Below are 25,168 nucleotides of genomic sequence, written 5' to 3'. Positions count from 1 at the left end.
AGGCGTTAAATAGATATGAGGCGTTTATTAGAGAGAGGTGTTTATATCAATTTAACAGTAACATCGTCAACAAAACAAATAGGATGCGTAGTTTGTTGGTGGAGTAAGATACAAAACAGAGTTTTTGGTTAGGATACTAATCTATTCTGCGCTAATACAAAACCTAGAGATGTCGTTCAAACTTCGATATCGACGTTTTTATCGTCATCAGAGTCAACCATGTTGGCGTAGTTGGTCTCTTCGATGTCGGAGTCAAGCAAGAAACTAACTATATTGCGTGATTTTATTCTATGGAGCATTTCCTTGGTTTTTGAGGTGATTCTTCGAGGGGGCGTCTTTTAGCCACGGGGCGTTTATTAGAGGGGTGCGTCTAATACAAACTTAACACTTCAGGGAAGGCGTGTATTAGATATGAGGCGTTTATTTGATAGGTGGAGTTTATTAGATAATTTACGGTATTCTGATTAAATCGTATTTACACTGGGTAAATTTGATGGTCATTCGATTTATTTAAGCCGGAAAACTTCTTTAAGAATGTAATTACTTATCAAATTAACCTGTTTTCTACAAAAACAGACGTTGTTCGTTGTGACATATCTACTAAAATTCATTGTACACTCGTTGTTGTCAAGTCAACAATTTTAAAACATGAGACTGAATATGTTTGTTCAGAAATCCACTGGTCTTATTTTCATCTCGGTCCTCCTCAGGGAATAGGTAAGTCCCTTCCAGTGATACCAGATCACACCGTCACCGCTGGGGCAGGGACTGCTGTGACGATAGATTCCATTCAGGTTGGAGGCAAAACAGCTGTTGTGCCACCAGGCTCCGTGAAACCTACTGGCACAGTTCCTGCCAGAGTTATCATTGTCTTGATCTTGAGTGGAAAATAATCGGCCACGGTGAATATTGAGAGAGCCGCCAGCAGTTCCTGAGATATTAAATCAAGAAATGACCAACCATGTTTTATTAGCCTGTGTACAGCCGTCCGCTCTCCTCAGGATTTTTCTTGAGTAAAGTGAGCGGCTGTACACAGGCTAGACTACCATTTATATGCAATAGCGAAAAGATCCTAACTTTAAAACAATCAACTTTTTATAATTTATACCATTCCCTTTAATATGTTGTCCTGTATTTAGCACAGTCGTACATAAATATCATCAGTAAACAAGTTAAGATGGTGCCAATGTGAATATCAGATGCATGGCTAAAGGCAATAGTGACAGAACACACTTTTCTTTTCTTTATGACTAATAACTAACATGGGGTTCCAAGCCACCCTAAGCCAATTATAAGCTAAGAAGGTTCTATTCCCTATGTACAAAACTTTTTGGAAGTTGTTTCCCGTTCGTATTCCACTTTCAGAAGTGCACTGCTTTAACCACATTGCAAAATGAAGAACAAAAAACTTCATACCTGAGTAAGATCCGAGGATCAACTTGTATTTGTCATTCTCACTCATAACACCAAACGTGTCGTACTCGGCATAAGCAGTATTTCCTTCGAAGTCTTCCAAATCCACACGCAGCCTCATGTTATCAGCTGAAGTCAGGCGGTGGATCTTTTCATTTCCGAGCCAAAACTCGCCACTCGGATTGCCGAAGCCATTTTTGTAGTCGCTCCAATATAGAAAGAAATCTACTGAACCGTCCTGCCTCTTTTGAAGCACTGTCCACCCCCCACCGGCTGTTGTTTGGTCGCAAAACACATCAAAAGTAGGCATGTTCTCAAGTCCTATGGTGTATACACCGTTTCTCTTTTCACCAGATTTAAAGATCTGAGCGCAATTCTTGTAAGCTGTAGGGAAAAATAAACGGCGATCATTAAAAGCATGCTGGAAATAAAGATATGGCGCGCCATTTATTGGTATATGCCAAACCAGTGAACAGTGCTTTCGGCGCTCTCTGAAACAAAATCGCTTGCTGTTTTAATTGTTTTGCGGCGAAAATATTTTTCCACAATAAGCCGCTGCATCTCTTTGTGTTATCAGGTAAAACCTAATAAGACGGGGTCTGGAACTACTTACTGGATCAGTAAGTGACCCGGGGTCTGGATCACGTTTCACAGAAAATAAAACGATCGTTTCACAATTCGACCACGGAAAATAACATAGGCATTTCATGATTCGCGAAGAAAGCGGGCCTTTTTTTAGACGATCTTCTATAACTTGTGAGATTTCGAAATATTACGTCTAACGGTTCTGCCTTGTATGGCATCTTCGTCTGTGTTCTGATATTTCCACTATGGAATACATTTTGTTTGGATTTATTTTTTGTTGCGGATCGCGTACAAAACCACAAAAATCGCACAAAATTATAACTCGTTGAAATTAAGCGCCACACTTCTCTATGTTCACCTTCACTTCGATGAATGATTGTAGATTGTTATAATTATTATTTTTCAATAATTGATGCATGAATTTTGAAAAGCCAGTTTTATTCCCGCTCCTTGAACTTCTTCAAGATCGTTTCAAGAGGGAAGAGTGTTAAACATATCGCATGGCGGTGGCCTGAGACGAACGTTTTTGCCCTTATGCAGCTAAAAATTATAGACACTGAACGGACAGGCCGGCCAGTGCATCTTTGCAGTCCTGTCAATGTCATCGGTAGACCCGCCTTGTTCTCGCAGACTCTCGAGAAGGTTATTTTCTAATTGTAAATGAGCTAAGTATACAATGTACTTTTAAAGCATACTTCAGATAGTTACAATTTGCTCAGTGGACCTTTCCCGCGAAAAGTCAATTTACCTGAACACGAGTGTCCATTTCCATAAAATCTTTCATTGCACGTGCAATTATGTCCGCCAACGGTATTTGTGCAGTTCGCGTTCACATCGCATTTATGGCTGCCATTCCTGCATTCATCGATATCTACAATAACAAGGGATACACAAGACAAACCGTTTGAAGTTTGGCATTCAGCGAGCACCAGTTATCAGTTGCTTTAATACACTGAAGACAGTTTACCTGAACACGAACTTCCGTTGCCATGAAATCCTTCCTTGCACGTGCAGTTATGTCCACCAACAGTGTTTGTGCAGTTCGCGTTCACGTCACAGTCGTGGTTGCCGGTAATGCATTCATCGATATCTGGATAACAAAGGATTAGAAAAGACGTTTATAATCTTTGAAATTCACATGACCTGATACTCCAAAAGTCTGGTTGAAAAAGAAAACAATTAGTTTAGTTTAGTTTATATCGTTTATTATTAAAAAAACTTTTACACTTGGCAGTCCTTAGACTGAATTACGTGTAAATGAATAAAAACTATATATATTACAAGATTTAAAAAATATTAGCAACTTACAATAACAACAACTCGAAACAACAAAACAGATCTATAAACAACTGCAACGCAGAACCTGCATTAAAACTAATTGTGACTAACCTTCTAAGTTCATGTCACAATAAACCAAAACTGCCTTTCCAGTCCCAGTTGGATCCAGCCAGTACTTGCTGCTAATGGTGTCTTTTCATTCACTTACCTTTATTTCCTGACACGACTGCTCTGGTAGCTCCGAAATGGAACCCAGAGGAACTTTAATAAGGAAAAGCAATCTATTTAAAAATCTAGACTGTGCTTTCTATTAAACAATAAGACTATACGAGCTCGAGTTTTCTATGAGCGAACAAGGTGCAGCCGAGTTGACTATCGCTCCAAAAAAATAAAAACGAGGACGAGTAGTCTAATTGTTTTAGTAGAAACTCTAAAGGATTGCAGTCAAAAAACTACAATTTACTACAATTTAATGTATTTTTTAAGCCAAAAATCAAGAAATTAAACTAACCATCAGCGAATAGACAATAATGGGGAGAACCAATCAGATTCGCGGATTTCCAGAACATGGCTGAGTTTCTACTAACGGTTGATTTTTGGCGTGCTGAGGAAAGCTCTGAGTCAGAAGAAGTGAACAATTTAATTGTTTTAGTATAACCCAGTGCTTGTTGTATTAAACCGATAAAATATCCGCGATAAAACTGATTTATTCCAGTGATATTCCAGTGAATTATATCGATATAACAATAAATTCGAATGTTATCAATTTATCGTCATAAAAAGAGTGGCATATTTTCATTTGTCCGAGCAATAAGTATATAATGCATTAATGACTGATTACATACCCCGGTCGCTCAAGCGTCTTTTGTAAAACCATGCAGGGGCTGAGCGCAAATTCTCGGGTCTTGCCTCTTTAGTTCTGTTATTCAGTTCGCATGACTTTTCCCCGGCGGCGTAATTATAACTTTGACAGGTGATTTCTCTTTCACAGCTGATATCACACTCGTGAAGGGCTGTTACGGAAATTTTTTTGAAGACAAATCCCTGTAGAGCCATCCCACTTACGCTCCTTTCTTCTCTGCATTGATTACCAGCAGATACGCAGTCCATGAACTGGAAGCCAACAAGGAAGAAACAAGGAACTGTCCACAGCATTTTCCCGATCATTTGAAACTGTATGGAGAGAGTAACGAACTAATCTCTTGCTTACGAAATGACATCATCAGCAGTAATTGGAATTATAGGGATACGATGCATTGGAATTAACGGGATTCTTCGGGATACGGGATATATAAGGTTAAAAATTAATGGGATATGGGATACTCAGACCGCCCCCCTCCTCCCCAGCAATGGGGCCTCAGTAACGAAAATATAAAACTATATAAGACATTAATAATGAAAAATGGGAATCGCCGAACTCGTTTTTGAGCTATAAGCACTTAAAGCTTAAATTAAGGGTGTTTTTAACCGGTTATGTTGTTGCTATGGTTACCAGTGACGACAAGAAAACAACCAAAATTTGTTTACCAATGTCTGGGCATTTGTTTGATACCATGTTTGTAGCAGTAACTGATAAATATTTGTGGCACTGACCCATCTAGGTATAAGAGCTGGAAAGTGCTGGAAGCTGTTGTCAGCCTCCTTAAGTACCATTCAATTAGTAACATTAACCAAAACAAAATGAATGAAGTTCATTTTATGATCTATTATTGTTGGGAACGGGAAAAGAGATGTGTAGTAGATCAATTGAAGCTCTGTTTATGTGTCACCTATTGAGCAAGCGAAAAAGTCGACCATTACGTAAACACTACTCTACATATTGTCCGATAGATGACTCAGCAAGCCTGATATTTTCGATATTTCGCTGTGTCTTTATGGCTGATTCTAAGCGCGGTGCCCCCAGGCCTCCGTTTTCTTCATCACTCACAAGAGAAGATCGTTTTACTTTATCCTTTCCTTTCCAAATAAAATTAAATAAAATCTTATTTGTTTCTTTGGTTATGTCCTTGTGCTTACATACTAAACCAGCTCTGTACACTTGAAAATTTGAACCACAAACGTTTTGACAATTTGCCTCCAATTCTAAAAGTGAAAGCTTCTCGCTAATACATTTTTGAGTCTCTTCGAAGTTTAGCTTTTTCCAAAGGACTTGATTACACGTAAAGTAAATACCTACAATTTTAATCACCTTCTTAACGATTATATTTTAGGAAAAAAGCCTGATATTTCTATTGATTTCTTAATTATTCGCGTTCTTTGTATTCACTGACTATACAAAAAAAGATCGAAGTAAATTTAGTACACCCGAAAAACAATAAAAATAATCCACTCTTTCTCTGTCGCGGTGATTTCAAGCAACATAACGAGTTGAAAAACTTATTCGAGGAGAAAAAATAAGAAAATTGAGCGACAAACAAAACGATCACCGGCAATTCAGTCTTTCTCTGTACGTTTGGAAAAGTGAAATAATTAGACAAGAAAACCCATTCCATGCTGAAAACTAAAAAAATGGGCGCAAAACATATCCAGCAAACACATCAAGTCTTTAGCTGTCGTGATATTGTAAGGAAAACTTAATGATGCCTAACGAAAACTCTATGGACCAAAAATTAAATTGCAAGACAGCACAAGACGCGGCTCCCACACGTTTGGTAATTTTCCCGCTTCTTGTCCCGGATGTTTTAGTGCCAGTGGTTGCTTGCGAGGCTAGCGTGAAAATGTAACACCCAATTCGTGCGCCAGAACGCGCATCGACACATCGAGAGAAAAAACGAAAGGAAAAAGGAGACTTTCATTTAGTCTAAAACTTGATCGTCTTTATCTACAGCGAAACATCAAGTTTCATTTCTCACTCCTGGCGTTTAGTTTTAAAATAAACAATAAATAGGGCCTCTTACTACTTCTCACTACAGTTCTATGGATTGAATGGTTGACAAAAGCCTTAGGAAATAAGAAATATTCAAAACCAAAACTTAAAAATAAATAAATTTGGTTTCTCAACTGATGTTTTTTTTTTACCTCGGTATTCGATAAGGATATACGCTGTATATCGACATTTTATTGGATGGTTTTTAAGACTTCTTGAAAGACAGACTCTTGTTTATCTTGTTAGCTTGTTGAAAAAATTCAATAGAAGTACGAAAGGATATTCTTTAAAAATTATCTTACCTTCTTCGAGAAAACTTGTCTTTCCCTTTTCGTCGCGTTATTAATGACCACTCCCTAATACGGAAAAAGGGATTCGAGAGAAATACAAAAGAGGCAGCCGAAAGTTTACACCTCTACGGTTGAGTAGGACTGAAACAAGCCGTTCTTTCTGATGACGCGATCACGCAATTAATAGCGAACTCGAAATGCTTAAATAATACGCCAGTACAGCCTTTTCGCTTTTGACACGGAAAGCTCGAACTGCAGCAGGCAGATTGAAGATTGTTAATGGGATATTTAGTGATCATATTTAATGAGATATTTAGTGATGGCGCAATAGTTATTTAGCATTGCCTAATGTCAAGTTAATCAATTAGTGTTTATATGTTTAAGTTCTCTTCACTAAGAAATAAAACTTTTTTTTCCTAAGTTGAAAAAGCTTAGTTGACCAACTTCATTTCTCCATTTGGTTTAACTATACAAGAGATGTTCGTGTTTGTCCCGGCTACAGATTTTAGAGCAAAAGAGGGACTGCTGGGAGTCTAATTAAAAACTTAATACATGTATTCATCTGTGCGTTTAGAATAAACAGTCGGACAAGTTGACAACAAATTCAACAAAAAAGTTTGCTTTAGTTATAATAGAGAGCCTCAAATGTCCTGACCACTCGTAACTCAATTATTCATTTTTCATGGCATCTGTGAATTTTATAGTTTTGTTCAAGCAGAGAAAACGAAAAACAACGGACTTTGTGATAAGTGATGGCTCACTTGCAATTTGAAGGTTTATCAGTGCCGTTATTCACTCTCGACTTCTTATTACAAAGGAATTATTTTTCTCATGTGTGAAACGATGTTTCACGACTGTCTTCGATAAATAAATATTTTTTTGGCCAGCAGTTCATATCGCGTAGCTGTTGGTGAGAATCGTGCATTATACATTTTTATCTTTGCCGGGTTGTGGTTTTTATTGTTTATTTAAAAGAGCCTGACAAAAAAATATGATATAACCGTGAAAATCGAAGTTCTGTTTTGAAGGAAGTTGCGAATCACGCCCAGACTTCTAATGCCCCAAACCCCTCTTTCAACAAAATAAATAACCGCAAAAGAGAACCAAGGTTGACTATACAACAGACTTCCACGGCTGTTGTAGGATAATTCTCCAGTTGTGTTTAGTTCTCACCATTACAAATACAGCAAACTAAACCAAAGGAAATGAAAAATGTCATCTCATTTCCCGTAATTCCAGTTCTGATACTTGACAAGCTTTACTTGTTCCACATTCGCTTATTTCCAATTTGAGGAAACAAGAAAACTGGAGTACATTTCTAGGTTGTGTTTTGTTTCTGAAAAGCTGAAGCTGTGTGTGGGTCCGGCCCGTGGACTGTTTAATTCAGATAACAAACGAACTTGTATCATGTTGGGCAGAAAAAGTTGATGGAAGCGACTAAGTCAGATTGCAAAGAGTTTCGGAAAGTTAATCCGTGCAACTTAAAAGTAACTGAAAAACAAATCAGTGAAAATATTTTTTCTCACTCAGTTTTATTAAGCGAAATACAAGAGTATGAGATGAAGGAAAAATTATGGAATCAAGGAAGAACTTAACACAGATGTCATTGCATATGTCATTGCAATGAAATTCCATCGAAAATAAATTTCCCTCTTAGGCAGAGTTTAAAAGAAATTGGAAAGTTTATTCAATTATAACAACAAAACTGAGTAAAACAACAAATCAACCGATACTGAACCAATTCCGTATTTTCATGATTATACATACGGTTTTACGTTTTTAAAACAATTTCCGGTTGGTCAAATTATCGGTAAAAAATAATTTCTGTCTCATTCAGAAGCTGCCTGTCGCCCTCAGGACGCCGAATTCTTCGACTGTAGTTGTGGTGAAGCCTTCTTTTACTTTTCTTTTCTTTCTTTAACATTTCTTTATACACGGTAAAATCATCAGGTAGATACTAGTAATTACAGTTATAATAAAAATTAATACAAATAAACTATTAATCAATACTAATTTATAAAATTTGAAGAAGTAAATCCATTAAACTAATCTTGTTTTCAATGAATGCCGTGTCTAACTTTCCTTCGAGAGAAAAACGCTTCGAGTGAAAAACGAAAGGAAAAAACAAACTGTTATATAGTCTAAAACCTGATCGTCTCTGTTTTCAGCGAAGCATCAAGTTTCAAAATCCATACGGAGAGGAAGACTAAAAGGATTTCTCACTCCTGACGTTTAAAAATAAACAATACCCCTAAAAGCGCCATGTAGCCTTCCTTTTTAATAAGTCCCTCTCTTGAAGTTCTATTTCTTCTTAATAAGGCCCCTTTCCAGTTCTTACTACAATAATTTGGATTAAAAGGTAAACAAAAACCTGAGGAAATAAGAAATATTCAAAACGAAAACTTGGATATAAAAATAAAATCAACGTTGGCTTCAGTTTTGTTTCTCATATGATGTTTTTTCCTTCGGTAATCGAAAAGAATATACGCTGTATTTCGACATTTTATTGGATGGTTTTAAAGGCCGCTTGAAAGTCAGACTCTTGTTCATCTTGTCGGCTTGTTGAAAAGTTTAATAAAAGTATGAGAAAGTATTCTTTAAAAATTATCTTACCTTTCTGCGGAAAACTTGTCTTTCCCTTTTCGTAGCGTTATTAACGACCGCTCCCTAATTCGGGAAAATGGATTGAAGAGAAATGCAAAAGAGACAGACGAAAGTTTACACCTGTATGGTTGAGGAGGACTGGAACAAGCCGTTCTTTCTGATGATGCGATCACGCGGTTAATAGCGAACTCGAAACACTCCAATTTTTCGCTAGTACAGCTCTTTCACTGTTGACGAAGAAAGCTCGAACAACAGCAGGCTTTGCTTCGAAGGTTGTAAATGGGATATTTAGTGATGGAGCAAAGTGATTGTCAGAATGCTAAGTAGATCCATTAGTGTTTATATGTTTATTTTTTTCTCCGCTTAGTATTTATTTCCTTTTTAACCAAATTAAAAAAGCTTAGTCGGCCGAATTCATTTCTCCATTTGGTATAACTTCCGTTTGTCCCGGCTTCAGGTTTTAGAGGGAATTAGAGCAAAAGAGATACTGGTAGGAGTCTAGTTCAAAACTTAATGCATGTATTCATTTGCGTGCTCTGTGCGTGTAGAATAAACAGTCGGACAAGTTGACAACAAATTCAACAAAAAAGTTTGCTTTAGTTATAATAGAGAGCCCCAAATGTCCTGGCCACCCGTAACTCAATTATTCATTTTTCATGGCATCTGTGAATTTTATAGTTTTATTCAAGCTGGAAAACTATTTTATCATTGTTATAACGTACCTCTTGAGAAGTCCGATTCGGTAAACATGAGAAGTTTTAAGCACTTCTAAATGTTTCGTTTACCCAAAACCGAAATAGTTCCTGAGTAGGGTTTGGTCTGATCGGTCTAGATAGTGATTTTGCGGTGAATATTGTTATCTACCCTTTAAAACAACCGGGCAGAGAATTGAAGTAGGGACGGGAACAGCTCCCACCCCATGCATTTGAATAGTGTCCAGCAAAAGGTGCGCCTAACTAGGGAGACTGGTAAGAACTTTGAACAAAATCATTGTAAGTGCAATTACAATGCATTTATTCAACGTTGAAGAACAAATCAAAAACAGAAATAAACATACACAATATAAACATTCACCAGGGTGTTTTATAATTAAGCAATACAATGGCTCAATAAACTGCGCGTGATGTTAGAGAACACGGCAGGAAACAGCTGGTGATTACAGATTTTCAAGTGTTCATCCAACATTGCGCCAATGAACGATATAAAATGCGTAATATAATACCTTTATCATTAAACAGCAAATAGCTTTTTACCAATCAGCGCGAGTATCATTTTCCTTGCATATTAATTAATTAACAACTGCATTCATCTACTGATTCAAAACTAATCCACATGGATTATTAAAGCCCTTCGTTCTATTAAAACAGAAAAAAATGTTTTTTTCACAGTAGCGTCCGGGTTAACTAGAAAGTATGATATAATACACTGTTTTCGTCAGTGTTTTCGTCAATCGTACTTTTCTCAGAAAGATGCTAAATGTCATACTAAAAGTAAATTTAGCTGGCTATTCTGATTTAAACGCATTTACACTAGGTACATTTGATGGTTATTTGATTTATTTAAGCTGGGAAACTACTTCAAGAATGTAATTACTTATCAAATTAACCTGTTTTCTACAAATCATGATCAGACGTTGTTCTTTCAATAACTTGACATAACTACTAGAATTCTAGGCCTTTTAAACTCGTTGTTGTCTTTTCAACAATTTTCAAACGGAAACATGAAACTGAATATGTTCGTTCAGAAATCCACTGGTCTTATTTTCATCTCGGTCCTCTTCAGGGAGTAGTAATGTCCCTTCCAGTGATACCAGATCACACCATCATCGCGAGGGCAGGGATTGCTGTGACGATAGTTTCCATTCAGGTTGGACTGGTGACAGTTGTCGTACCACCAGGCTCCGTGACTAAAACTGGCACAGTTCCAGTCAGCGTTATCATTGTCCTGATCCCGCGTGCTAAATGGTTGATCACGGTGATAAGAGAGAGAGTCACCAGCAGTTCCTGAGACATTAAATCAAGAAATGACCAACCATGTTTTATTAGCCTGTGTACAGCCGGCTGCTCTCCTCAAGAATTTTGTTGAGGAAAGTGGGCGTCTATACCCAGGCTAGACTACCAATTATATGCGGTAGCGAAAATATTCTAACACTTAGACAATCTACTTTTTATAATTTAGACCATTCCGTTTAATATGTTGTCCTGTATATTTAGCACATTAATCCTACAAAAACATCATCAGCAAACGAGTTAAGATATACTGCCAATGTCAATATCAGATGCATGGCTAAAGGTTATAGTGACGGAACACACTTTTCATTTATATACAATTGCAATAAGGTTGCCATACAAAAAGTGAAAAAGTCAAATAGAAAAAGTCAAATAGGAATTAGTTAAGCGTATGCATGAAATTTATTCGTACAAATGGCCTCAAATACGAATAAATAGAGGATATTACATGGTTGCGCGGAGATATGAAATTTATCTTCGAGTGTTCAAATAGATATCTCACGAGTTTTTGACGATTTTCCGAAGATTGCCGATCATTTTCCGAAGATTTCCGAAGATTTGCAAAGTGTTGTCCGAAGGTCGTACGAATGTTTCCGAACATTTTCCGAAAATTTCCGAAAATTTCCGAAGATTCCCAAGGGAGATCCGAAGATGTTTCGACCTAATATCGATTTACTTTGGCTCATTCAGCATTGAAACAGGGCAAACTTGTCAGAAAATGTTTCGAAATCGATATCTTCACATGTGAAAATATATATGTTATTTGCCGGCCGGGAGGTCCGTATTGGGAAAAACTGTACCCGAGGTCTTGAGTACGGCCCGAGGCCGCAGGCCGAGGGCCGTGCTCAAGACCGAGGGAACAGTTTTTCCCAATACGGACCGACCTAGGCCGGTAAATAACGTTTTTATTTTTTTTTCCTACTTAAGTTTGTTTGGATTTAAGAAACTGTGAAAAAATCTGTCACAAAATCTTTGTTTGTATACGTGCGGATTTGATTTCAATGTCGAGTCCGACTTGATCGACAAGCAAGAGTCAAGACAAACATTAATTCCGAATAAAAAAGCTTCGCTTAAAATGAACCGTACTCAAGAAATGTTCAGCTTAATTTACACTGAAGAAAATCAAGAAAAGTAAATGAAGTCATACTAAAATATAGCACAAATATTCCACAAAACCTAACACTTTTAAATCGATTTCGGCTTCCCGAACAATTCCCTATAAACTTAAATGTTTTGAAAAGACTTGATAGAAGCTTTGCAACTTTGGTAAGCCTAATTTTCTAATTAAAAAATACTCTTTGACCGAAAAGCAGTTTAACAAGCTATTAATACACTTGTATTTAACAAATTAATAATCTCTGCGTTCATTCTTATTCTGATAAACAGTGCCAAACTGAATGAAATGCGTAGCGTCTACGTACGGCACAATATTGTGATAATTAATTTGTCCGTTTTTAATCAAAGAATCTAATTTCCTTGAATGATGGTAAGTAGTGTTCTGTTTAAGCAAAAAGTGACAGATTAACAATGCAGTTTAGCACATAGATAGAGTCTAAAACACCGAATGAATTTTACCGCAATAGCGTGAAAATCATTGCGAGATGAACAAACAACGGCAAACTGCGAACGGTAAACTACAACTCGATTTTGTTGAGAAATAAATAAATACCTCGCCTTTTGAAGAACTTTTTGGCCTTTAATTCCACTGCTTTTTTGTCCTTTAGCATTAACAATGGATGGTGAGGCTTTTTTTGTCTTTGGAGAGCAAAACTTTCATGTGTTCGTTAGACTCAAAGGTGCAAAATGATTTCGCGCCGTGAGCGGTCCGTATGCGGGGTCCGGTTGAGAAAAACCGGACCGCTGGAGCGCGCGCAATTAGCCAATCAGATTAAAGGATTCAGGATTCCGGACCGCTGAGATGCTTGAGAAAAAAATAAAACATGTTATTTTCACATGTGAAGATATGATTTTTTCGCGCGAAAGATTTCTGGTTTTTCACTGATGTTTATATAATAAACCGATTTATCTTGCTACAACATAAAAATGTGGACTCACAGTGTGAGATAAAAACTCGTGATTTTTCTGTAAATGCTACCAGTTATAAAACTACGCTAATTAATTCCTATTTACCTTTTTTTTCTTTTTTCTATGACAACGTTATTGAAACTAGGTATGTAGGACTTTTAACTAAGAAATAAAAGCTGCACGAAAAAGGCTGTTTTGATCAATGTTGGAAATGATCTGTACATTGGGTTCCAAGCCACCTCAAACCAATTATAACCTAAGAAGGTTCTGTTCCCTATGTATGGAATTTTTTGGGAAGTTGGTTTCCTTTCATATTCCACTTTCAGAAGTGCACTGCTTTCACAATATCAGTCTTTAGTAACATATTAGTTTAACACACGACCCCACAAGCATTGTGCTTAAAACCCTTTATCGTGTTTAAATAAAGGATATGATGATGATGATGATGATGATGATGATGATGATGATGATGAAATGAAGAACAAAATCATACCTGAGTAACTGCCGAGGATCAACTTGTATTTGTCATTCTCACTCATAACACCAAACGTGTTGTACTCGGTGTTGCCGAGGTGAGAATCACATATTGCCGAGTCTAACAACAGAACTTCAAAAGGTCCAAATGTCACTACAAATTATCTAAAGTATCACACGAAAAGTGTCCACACTCGTTCGTAAACCACGTTTTCTAAAAAGTCACAAGTTGAGCAGGTAACCAGGCCTTTCTTTCCGTAACCTGGCCTTTACTCTGCCCCAGTTCATCGCGGTAAGTCCGCGACACTCCCCCAGGAGAAAGTTCCGATTTCCGAGGAAAGGAGATTCTGCATCAGTTGCCTTGCTTGGGTAGCTGCTGCTCGGGTGGGATGCATAGTGGTGGAGGAAATTTCTGACGTTTTAGTTTCTTCAGTTGGCAGTCGACCAGAGAGAATCCAACCAAGATGAGATCCAAGCAAGTACAGTCCAGGTCTCACTTTCTTCCTTTCTGGCAAAACCAAATCACTGTAGTAGTCATTTCCAATCAGCAATTCCACACTTGATACCTCTAGTTCATTTGGGAGAGTGTTAGCAAGTTCACGTCCCCTTACAAGGGGGTCAAACTGCTCAGAATTGACAGGTGACCTCTGAATCATTCCAGTAATCTTTGGAACTACATTTGCTTGAATGTTCATTGTCTCTCCATTCTTTAATTTCAAACCAAGTTCAACCAGTGTAGTTTTAAGTTCCTTGGGCTTCGTGGAGCCAAACGTGAAGACAGTTAGGATTTCAGAATTGCTGGGCTTCAGTTGAAGTTTATTTACTAAATCCTCACTTATGTAGGTTCTCTGGCTTCCACAATCTAGCAAAAGTCGGGTAGGCAGCTTCTTTGAAGTCTCGAGGTTCACAGTATCTGTCAGTGCAGTCTGCATAAGTACTTGTTCGCCAGAAACCAATAACGAACTTTCAGTTTTATTTTCCTCAGTAGAAGAAAACCTTCTTGGGCAAAGACTTCTGTGGTGATTTTTAACTCTTTTGCAGTGGAAACATGGTTTGCTAACCTTGCATTCTTTCAGTAAATGATTTGGCTTTAAACAGATGAAACAATTTCCTTTGATTTTTGCCTTTCTTGACTCAACAGTTGGATACGTTTTACACTGGTCACTCCAGTGATCCTTTCTTTGGCAGTAAAAACAGCCTAATGTTTGACCTTTAGTGGAAGATACTGCATTTCCAGAAAGTAAGGCCCCAGTAGTTGTAACTCCAGGCCATTTCGCAAACAGTGATTTCTGGTTCTGAGACTTCACTTTAGTATCTTGGTCTTCAGGACTATAAATCAATGGAGTTTGACGCTCACCAACCTCTTGAGCACAAACATAACGTTTGAAAGCTTTTCGGATGCTTTCCACCGTCCATTTCTCCTCTATATCTTTGTACTCTTCCATACGGGACACAACTTCCTTTGGCAGCTTTGATTTAATCAGAAAAACAAAATGTGGCTGTTCCACATTCTCACCAAGGGCTTTAAGAGAACGAAGATGCTTCTCAATCGTGTCATAGGTTTCACGGAGTTTAGCAGTGAAAGGTGAAGAGACAGGAAGATCCATCAACGCTGAGTAGTGAGCATCCATCCTGAGATCTTGTCTCCCAAATCTCTCATGAAGTAAATTTATCGCCACTTCATAGTTGGAGTTAGTAAGCTCCAGCCCAGAGATAACTGCACTTGCAGCTCCTTCCAATTCAACTTTCAAATAGTTGAATTTGTCCACAGGTTGAAGATTTGGATTTTTGTGAATGGAGGCATCAAATGAATCCCAAAATTCCTGCCACTTCAGAACATCTCCATTGAATTTTTGAAGTTCCAGTTTGGGAAGCTTGATAGTGGGAGTGTGATGAGTAATTGGAGTGCCAAATTGTTTTTCCAATTCAAGACGTTTTTGTTCCATTTCTGCTTTCATCTTAAGTTCTGTATCTGTAGCCGCTCTTTTAAGCTCCATTTCCTGCTCAGTTTGAACCAACTTTCTCTTAGCCTCCAATTCCACTTCCAATTTCTTTAGTTCATGTTCACGCTGTTTGTCTATTTCACTCTGCTTCAACATTTCCAATTCCAGTTTCATCTTTTCCATTTGAATCTCTTTCTCTTGGTTAAGTTTTGCCAGTTGAAGATCCTTCTCCTGTTGAAGTTTTTCCATTTGAAGTTCTCTTTGATGAGCTCTTTCCTTCTCTCTTCCCTCCTTTTCAGTTGTCTGCTGTTTTCGTTTGGCAATATTAATCAGAAGTGTTTTAAGATCGCAATTAGCTTCGTCTCCATCAAGCGCGAGAACACTGAAGTCTTCCATCTCACTTTCCAGTCGCTGGCTTTTAGCTTCGTCCTCTTTGCATGCCTCTTGTAGCTGTTCCAGTAAATCTTTATAAGTTTCGAGATTTCTCTCCAACTTGAGGAGTAATTGGTTGGCTTTGTACTCGGTTTCATCCAGAGAAACATCTTGTTGAAGGAAGGTTTCAACCTGTTCGATTCGATCCTTCAGTCGCTTCTTCGTCGGGCCCAAACGCTGACGAATACATCCACTCATTTTCCACGTTTGAAAGGTTTTATAACCTCGCTCTGCTACCACATGTTGCCGAGGTGAGAATCACATATTGCCGAGTCTAACAACAGAACTTCAAAAGGTCCAAATGTCACTACAAATTATCTAAAGTATCACACGAAAAGTGTCCACACTCGTTCGTAAACCACGTTTTCTAAAAAGTCACAAGTTGAGCAGGTAACCAGGCCTTTCTTTCCGTAACCTGGCCTTTACTCTGCCCCAGTTCATCGCGGTAAGTCCGCGACACTCGGCATAAGCAGTATTCCCTTCGAAGTCTTCTAAATCCACACGCAGCTTCATATTCTGATCATCGGAGGTCAAGCGGTGAATCATGTCATTTCCGAGCCAAAATTCACCGCTCAGATTGCCGAATCCATGTTTGTAGTCGCTCCAATAGAGATAAAAATCTACCGACCCGTCCAGCCTCTTCTGAAGCACTGTCCACCCCCCACCGGCTGTTGTTTGGTCACAAAACACATCAAATGCAGATAAATTGTTAGGTTTGATTGCGTACACACCGTCTCTTCTTTCACCAGATTTGTAGATGTCAGCGCAGTTCTTGTATAAATCTGCAGGAGAAAATAAACGATCGTGAAATGGATAGCGCGTCAGTGAACAGCGCTTTTTGCGCCAGTTGTTCTCGCTCCTTGAACTTTTCCAAAATCGTTTCAAGAGCGAAGAGAGTTCTCAAGTCCTATGGTGTATACACCGTTTTTCTTTTCACCAGATTTGTAGATTTCAGCGCAATTCCTGTAAGCTGCAGGAGAAAATAAACGGCAATCATGAAAAACATGCTGGAAATAAAGATATGGCGCGTCATTTATTGGTATATGCCAAACCAGTAAACAGTGCTTTCGGCGCTCTCTGAAACAAAATAGCTTGCTGTTTTATTGTTTTGCGTCGAAAAAATTTTCCACAAATGAAGCCGCTGCACCTCTTTGTGTTATCAGGTAAAACCTAATAAGAGGGGGTCTGGAAGCTGGAACTACTTACTGGATCAGTAAGTGAAGCGGGGTCTGGATCACGTTTCACAGAAAATAAAACGATCGTTTCACAATTCACGGAAAATGAACTAGGCATTTCATGATTCGCGAAGAAAGCGGGACGTTTTCTCAGACGATCTTCTATAACTTGTGAGATTTCGAAGTATTTCGTCCAACGGTTCTGCCTTGTATGGCATCTTCGTCTGTGTTCTGAGATTTCTGTTGCACTATGTAATTATCACTTGCACATTCATTTGCACCTAAGAATGTATTAATAATTATATACACTAGCACCTTTATTGCACTGTCACGCACGTATCCTAGTAGTATGTATTTATTCATTCTTCACTCATAATAAATTCAGTTTCGTACATGTTACTGAACAAACAACATGGTGGCAGCGGTGAAAGTTCTCTAATCTAACGGATCTAGCGGATCTAGTGTTTTTAGGATACAGCGATATGGCTTTCAATACACCGTTTCCTGCATTCAAGACAACAGGCGATGACAAACGCGATTTGGAAACGTATAGAGAGGACTTAATAGATTACTGCATAATGCATTCGTGGTTCGATCCGTCGAAAGAATCTGACGCAGAGAAGTGGTTGAAGCCCGACAAAGCAATGGCTTGCCTCCGCGCATCATTATCCCCGGCAGCAAGAACAGTGTATAAATATAGCTTGGGCCTTAGCGAAGCCGATCTAAAGAAACCTCATTGTGTTATTGCCGCCCTTAAAGTATATTATGGTGCTAGCATTGGAGTGTCAGGCGAACGACAAAAGTTTCTTCGCTTGCTGCAGAACGAAAACGAATCAATCGCCTCCTGGGAGACGCGAATACGTAACCAAGCAGCACAGTGTGAATACGAAGACTTCGCTGATGAGCTAATGAGGGACCAATTTATCGCCGGTTTAACGTCTGATGCTCTTCGAGTGAAACTTATCGGGAAAGGACACAAACACAAAGACACCGCACAAACAAAGGTTAAGTTAAGAGAAGTTGTCGAAGTTGCCAAAACGTTCGAAGCGACTATGGTTGCGAATCAGCTCATGAAAACTGCCCGGGACACACAGCAAGAACAAGTAAACACACAACAGGAACAAGTAAATTTTACGAGCAAATTGACATCTGTAAATCCAAGGCAAGAACAGCAATTTTCACAGTGTTTCTGGTGTGGAGGCAACCATCAACAGCCCCGTCAAAGGCACTGCCCAGCCTTTGGCAAAAGATGTGCTAAGTGTGGAATCACTGGCCATTTCGCACGTGCCTGTAAAGGTGGATCAAGACGCCGACAAGGGCGACAGCAGCAATCAAATTTTGTCGATGACGACAACGGAGAAGAAGCGTTTGTGGCGGATTGCGAGACACCCCCACAGCTTGCAAGGAAATATTTTGCTCATCTTCACCTCATACAAGGTGGGAAAACAAAAGTTGTGAAAGCACAGATCGACTCGGCATCCACGTGCAACACTATACCTAGCAGTCTACTAAGCCAGTTGTTTCCTGACGTAAAGATTTCGCGGACCAAAAGCAAGATTAACACATATGGAACTGAAACCATTCGTCCTGAAGGCCAAGTAACGCTGTGTTGTGACAGAAGGGGCAAGATTGACACCATTGATTTTCTTGTGGTAAACGTGCCTAATCAGAAACCCCCACTTCTCAGCGGAAGAGACGCGCAAGCTCTGGATTACTTGAAGGTGTACGCTGATGAAATAAACGCAGTTGAAGAAGAGATTCCGCGCAATACGCAGTCACTTCCACCACTGGGAAAACTGACAAAGGAAGACGTGTTACACAACTACTCAAACGTATTTAGGCCGGGTCGCGGAAATCAACTTGGAACCCCTTTGCACATCGATCTTGATCCTAATGTTACTCCAGTGCACGCCTCAACGCGTCGAGTTCCCGTGGCCAAGTTGGACAGAGTAAATGACGAGTTAAAGAGACTTTGTGATGAAGGCATCATAAAGCCGGTCACACAGCCCACAGACTGGCTCTCAAACATCCTGGTGAAAGAGAAACCGAACGGCAAACTTCGCATATGCATTGATCCTAGTCAAACGATAAACAAGGCCATCAGAAGACCCAAGTTCACAATTCCGACTATTGAAGAAAAGCTTCCACAATTGACTAAGGCCAAAGTGTTTACCATTGTCGATGTATCCGAAGCTTTTCACACCATTGTGATGGATGAAGAGTCTTCTCTACTCACTACGTTTCAGGGACCAAACGGTCGCTACTGCTACACTCGCATGCCATTTGGGATCGCCTCAGGACCGGAGAAATACCAACGGCGCCAACATGAATTCTTAGACGGTTTAGACGGGGTAATAAACATTGCCGATGACATCTGTGTGTTTGGATGCGGAGATTCAAAAGACGAAGCTGACATCGATCACGACAAAAATCTCATGAGCCTGTTAGGAAAGTGCAGCAGCCATGACCTGCGACTCTCGGCGAAAAAATTGCAGTTTAAATCTCCCTCTGTTACCTTCATGGGGCACAAGCTTACCGACAAAGGCGTAGACCCGATCCAGCCAAAGTAGCAGCAATCACAGAGATGCCAACGCCCACTGACAAATCTGGGGTGCAGCGTTTTCTCGGTATGTGCCAATACTTAAGAAAGTGCTGCCATAATTTGTCAGAAACAGTTCTTCCATTGAGGGACTTGACCAAGCAGGATGTTTCATTCCTATGGTCAAACAATCATGAAAATGCATTTAACTCGGCAAAGAACCTCATTGCTTCAGCAACTGTATTACGCTACTACGACGCAAACCTTCCCGTCACGCTACAAGTGGATGCATCTGAAGATGCGATCGGGGGCGTATTGCTGCAAAATGATCAACCTGTTTGCTTTACATCACATACCCTCAACAGTACGGAGAAGAACTATGCTCAAATTGAAAAAGAGTGCCTTGCAATCGTCTCTTGCATGGATAAGTGGCACCAGTACTTATACGGGAAACGCGACATAACGGTACATACAGATCACCAGCCGCTCGAGACGATTTTCAAGAAGCCTCTTAGCAAAGCTCCTCGCAGACTGCAAAGAATGATGCTGAAGTTACAGAGATATCAGTTCACTGTCCGATACAAGAAAGGAAAGGAACTTTACATTGCGGACACTTTGTCTCGCGCACCTGTCACTGATCAGCCCACCTCCACTGACAAGCAAGAATGCGAAGTATTCCGTCTGGAAATGGCTGAGATGGAATTTGAACCAAATCAAGTTACACCCGACACTCTGCAACGAATACGACGAGAAACTGCCAAAGACCCAGTGCTAGCAGCTCTACAAACGGTGATAGTGAATGAATGGCCTTCAGAAAGAAAGGAAGCCCCAGAGCAACTAAGGCTGTATTGGAACTTCAGAGATGAAATTTCAGTTTATGACGGTGTCCTCTACAGGTCCCATCAAGTTATTGTCCCAGCCACTCTACGAGACGAGATGTTACAGAAAATACACAAAGCGCACCAGGGAGCCGACAGCAGCATAAGACGAGCACGCGAGTCTCTGTTCTGGCCAGGAATGCAAGCCGCAATCAGGGAGAAATGCTTATCATGTGGACTTTGTGCCCAGTACCTAAGCGAGCGACCGCGAGAACCAATGCAATCCCATGAGATACCCACCAGACCGTGGTCCAAAATAAGTGCCGACCTATTTCAGCTGGACGGAAACAACTACCTCGTTATGGTCGACCATTACAGCGACTTCTTTGAACTAGACCCCCTCGGCAGGAACACATCAGCCAACACAGTTGTCCGAGCCATGAAAAGGCAATTTGCTCGACATGGAATTCCAGATGAGTGCATAACCGATAACGGCCCGCAGTTTGAAAGCCATGAATACTCACGTTTTGCTCGAGAATACGGATTCATTACACGCAAATCATCACCATACCACAACCGAGGGAACGGAAAGGCGGAGTCCGCAGTCAAGATTGCAAAGAACATTCTGAAAAAGTCTCGCCACGAGGACCCCTACCTGGCCCTTTTGGCATACCGAAACACACCACAGCAAGGATACAATTATTCACCAGCACAACGCCTCATGTCTAGAAGACTACACGACATAATCCCCACAGCTCCGCATCAACTTATTCCACAGACAGTGTCCCCAAGCGTAGTACAAGAAAACATTAGGGAAAGAAGACGGAGGTCAAAGGCCCAGTACGACAAGAGAGCATCGGCGCCGCTTACCGAATTCTCAAAAGGAGAGAAAGTGTACGTGAAACCTAGGCCTACAAACAAACATCGACCCTGGATCTATGGGGAGGTAATTGGAAAACCTGCCCCAAGTTCCTGCATCGTGAGCACAGCTGTGGGACCAGTAAGGCGAAACCACGCACAAATCAGGGAGGCAAAGGCAGAACCAGTCGACAACTATCATAGAGGATTGGACCGATTTGAAACTGCATCCCTACCGTCTGAAAGTGAACCAACAGAAGAACCTGATCACCCAATGGAACACGAACTTGCACCTCCACTTCCAATGGAACACGAACTTGCACCTCCACTTCGCCGTTCAACAAGAGAACATAGACTCCCCGCAAGATTTAAGAACTTTATAATGAAATGAACGCTCAAGCGAATTGAACTTTGACTATACATTTGGACATTGCTTTCGATATTTAAAGACTCTCCTTGACTAACAACAGCTAAGACAAATAGTGTTTCAATTTTAATTGATGGAGCGTGTATGGACATTTCATAATTATTTTTCATCTTCCAAAAGGGGAAAGGTGTTGCACTATGTAATTATCACTTGCACATTCATTTGCACCTAAGAACGTATTAATAATTATATATACTAGCACCTTTATTGCACTGTCACGCACGTATCCTAGTAGTATGTATTTATTCATTCTTCACTCATAATAAATTCAGTTTCGTACATGTTACTGAACAAACAACATTTCCACTATGGAATAAATTTTGTTTGGATTTATTTTTTGTTGCGGATCGCGTACAGAACCACAAAAATCGCACAAAATTATAACTTTTTGAAATTAAGCGCCACACGGATTCCCTTCTCTGTGTTCACCTTCACTTCGATGAATGATGGTAAATTGTTATAATTATAATATCATAGGTGACAAATTACTCCTTAATTTTGGCGCGAAATCAAGTTAACGTAAATTTATAATTTCACATGTGAAATTATAAAATTGCCATGGCAACGTAGTTAGCGGCAAGATGGCGTCCGGAATAAAAGATGTTTTAAAGCTTAAACTTTGTACATTTTCTCTTGAATCTCATCTTGGCCAGCTAGCCTTGGCCATGTAATAAAACTTTTGATGAAATTTTGTATTTCAAAACGTCAAAACGACTTCAAGACTTAGGCCAATTACATAAATGCAATCGAGCAGGTCGAGCGGATTTTTTAGCGTTATCCGGCGTTATACACAGGCGCCGTTTTCAGTTCATTCAAGACGAACTATGGTTATAATGTGAGAAGTAATTGACAATTGATTCATCTTTGAAACTCTTTGTCAACAGCACAAAGGAATATCTAAACAGTTTTCTCCAAAGAGTAAAAAACTTGCGAACTTAAGCAAAATGTATGCTTTCAACTTTTCAACGCTCGGAGTTCGAAAAACTACGATTGCAAGCATAATTTGTCACAGGTCTATGATATTAAAATGTAATCAAATGGTATACTCGTGAAATTAGGAAATAATTTCACTTGCATTTTGTCAAAATTCTTATAATTATTAGAATTTTGACAAAACGCGCGTGAAATTATTTCCTAATTTCACTCGTCACCATTTGATTACCTATACTTATTTTTTAATAATTGATGCATGAATTTTGAAAAGCCAGTATTATTCTCGCTCCTTGAACTTCTTTAAGATCGTTTCAAGAGCGAAGAGTGTTAAACATATCGCAGGGCGGTAGCCTGAGACGAACGTTTTTCCTCTTATGCAGCTAAAAATTATAGACACTGAACGGACAGGCCGGCCAGTGCATCTTTGCAGTTAATGCCATCGGTCGACCCGCCTCGTTCTCGCAGACTCTCGAGAAGGTTATTATCTAAATGAGTATAATATACAATATTAAAGCATACTGCAGACAGTTTACAATTATTAGTTGCAACTTGCTCCGTTGATCTTCCTCGCGAAAAGTGAATTTACCTGAACACGAGTGTCCATTTCCATAAAATCTTTCCTTGCACGTGCATTTATGTCCGCCAACGGTGTTTGTGCAGTTCGCGTTCACATCGCATTTATGGCTGCCATTGCTGCATTCATCGATATCTAAAATAACAAGGGATACACAAGACAAATAGTTTTAATTTTTGACATTAAAGGGACTTCAGCTTTCACAGTTGCTTTCATACAATGTAAATTTACCTGAACACGAACTTCCATTTCCATGAAATCCTTCCTTGCATGTACAGTTATGTCCGCCAACAGTGTTGGTGCAGTTTGCATTCACGTCACATTCGTGGTTGCCGGTAATGCATTCATCGATATCTGGATAACAAACGATTTGAACAAAAATGATACGTTTCAGTTAAACCTTTTACATCAAGAAAAGGAGTCCAAAATACATATGCTCTGATATTCAGAGAAATGTCTTGGAGTTTGACTTTAAAACAAAATTCAGTCAACAACAATATCAACAAAGCAGAAGTTATACATAACTAGCATTAGAGAGATGACATTAAACATTATCATCGACTAACCTTCTAAGTTCATGTCACAATAAACCAAAACTGCCGTTCCAGTCCCAGTTGGATCCAGCCAGTACTTGCTACTAATGGTGTCTTTTCCTTCGCTTGCCTTTATTTCCTGACACGACTGTGCTGGTAGCTCCGGAATGGAACCCAGAGGAGCTTTGATAAGAAAAAAGAGAAAAATATTTGACAATTAAACAGTGGTTTCTATCGGCTGATACCTTATTCTTACTAATTTTCTCGCGTCGATACCTCCTTCTGGGATATCGTTTCTTTGAGAATTTTACCGTAAATATACATTTTGCGGAATTGCTGTAAAATGGACCATTTAAATACAGCAGGATATAATCACCATTTCTTTCAAAGGAAAATTGTGGGAGGCGTGTTGGCCTAATGGTTAGTGCGCTGGACTCCGGATTAAACCGTCCGGGTTCGAGCCCTGGTCCGGGAACTCCGTTGTGTTCTTGAGCAGGACAATTTACTCTTATAGTGCTCCTCTTTACCCAGGTGTTTAAATGGGTACCGGCGAATTTAATGCTGGGGGTAACCCTGCGAGGGGGGAGTAGAAATACTCTTAGTCGCTCTATGCTACGGATACTGGGATAAGCTCCGGCCTGATCTGCTACTAGGATCGTATGCAGACTTTACCTTCAAAGGAAAATTAGTCACAAATCTTCAACGTCTCTCAAAATTCAACGAAAAAACAATTCAGGAAAATAAAAAAATTGGCCTAGCCGAGTAATATATATGTATTTAATACTTTAAACTGAGTACATACCCCCGCCGTTCAAGCGTCTGATGTAAAACCGTGCAGGATCTGAACGGAAATTCTCGGGTCTTGCCTCTTTGGTGCGATTATTCAGTTCGCACAAGTTTTCTTCTCTGACATAATTATAACTCTGGCAGGCGATTTCTCTTTCGCATCTGACGTCACACTTGTGAGGGGCTGTTACTGACATTTTTTTAAAGATGAAGCCTTTGAGAGCCATGCCAGGTATATTAACTTCTGTTCTGCATCGATCATCAGCAGTTACGAAGTTCATCAACGAACCGAACAAGAAGAAACAAGGAATCGTCCACAGCATTTTTTTGGATCTTTTGTGACTGTATTGAGACGAAAGTGAATTTTTAAAACTATTATTTAAGCAAATTTACGACCCGTTATTACAGCAACGTTCAAAAAGTGAAAAAGAGTATGATTAAGAGCTATTATTGCGAACAGAGAAGGTTGTGTAAGACAGTCTAGGCTTCAGTTGTAAATATAGTGCCTTTCGACCAGCTAGAGAGTACTAAAAACCATCATTCATATAAATCCATTAGTCTGAGTGTCAGCCGTCCTCTCGACCCACTCAACCCGCCAACGGAGGG

General features: G+C 39.5%; 3 protein-coding genes across 3 annotated transcripts; 1 reads left to right on the top strand and 2 right to left on the bottom strand.

The window, feature by feature from the left end:
• Positions 1 to 668: 668 nt before the first annotated feature.
• LOC144651257 (ficolin-3-like) lies at positions 669 to 6,583 on the bottom strand. The gene is given in 6 exon segments (XM_078511193.1): positions 669 to 931; positions 1,417 to 1,797; positions 2,966 to 3,088; positions 3,388 to 3,537; positions 4,122 to 4,449; positions 6,445 to 6,583. Coding segments are annotated over 5 exon segments (1,239 nt in total). The 5' UTR covers positions 4,444 to 4,449; positions 6,445 to 6,583.
• Positions 6,584 to 10,118: 3,535 nt separating this feature from the next.
• Positions 10,119 to 24,885, bottom strand: LOC144651240 (uncharacterized). Its single transcript, XM_078511171.1, has 7 exons — positions 24,579 to 24,885; positions 23,810 to 23,959; positions 23,475 to 23,597; positions 23,256 to 23,378; positions 16,384 to 16,701; positions 13,564 to 13,632; positions 10,119 to 11,039 (listed from the first exon to the last, which is right to left on the bottom strand). The coding sequence occupies exons 1-7, from the start codon at positions 24,883 to 24,885 to the stop codon at positions 10,777 to 10,779; spliced, it is 1,353 nt and encodes a 450-aa protein (XP_078367297.1). The 3' UTR covers positions 10,119 to 10,776.
• Positions 17,346 to 19,664, top strand: LOC144651164 (uncharacterized). Its single transcript, XM_078511053.1, has one exon. The coding sequence runs from the start codon at positions 17,577 to 17,579 to the stop codon at positions 19,662 to 19,664; it is 2,088 nt and encodes a 695-aa protein (XP_078367179.1). The 5' UTR covers positions 17,346 to 17,576.
• Positions 24,886 to 25,168: the final 283 nt, after the last annotated feature.

Source organism: Oculina patagonica, chromosome 4, assembly GCF_052425735.1.
Source record: "Oculina patagonica isolate OP01 chromosome 4, crgOcupat, whole genome shotgun sequence".
NCBI classification, from domain to species: Eukaryota; Metazoa; Cnidaria; class Anthozoa; order Scleractinia; family Oculinidae; genus Oculina; species Oculina patagonica.
Note: the sequence above shows the minus strand (reverse complement) of the source record. Positions and strands in the feature narration are given on the sequence as shown.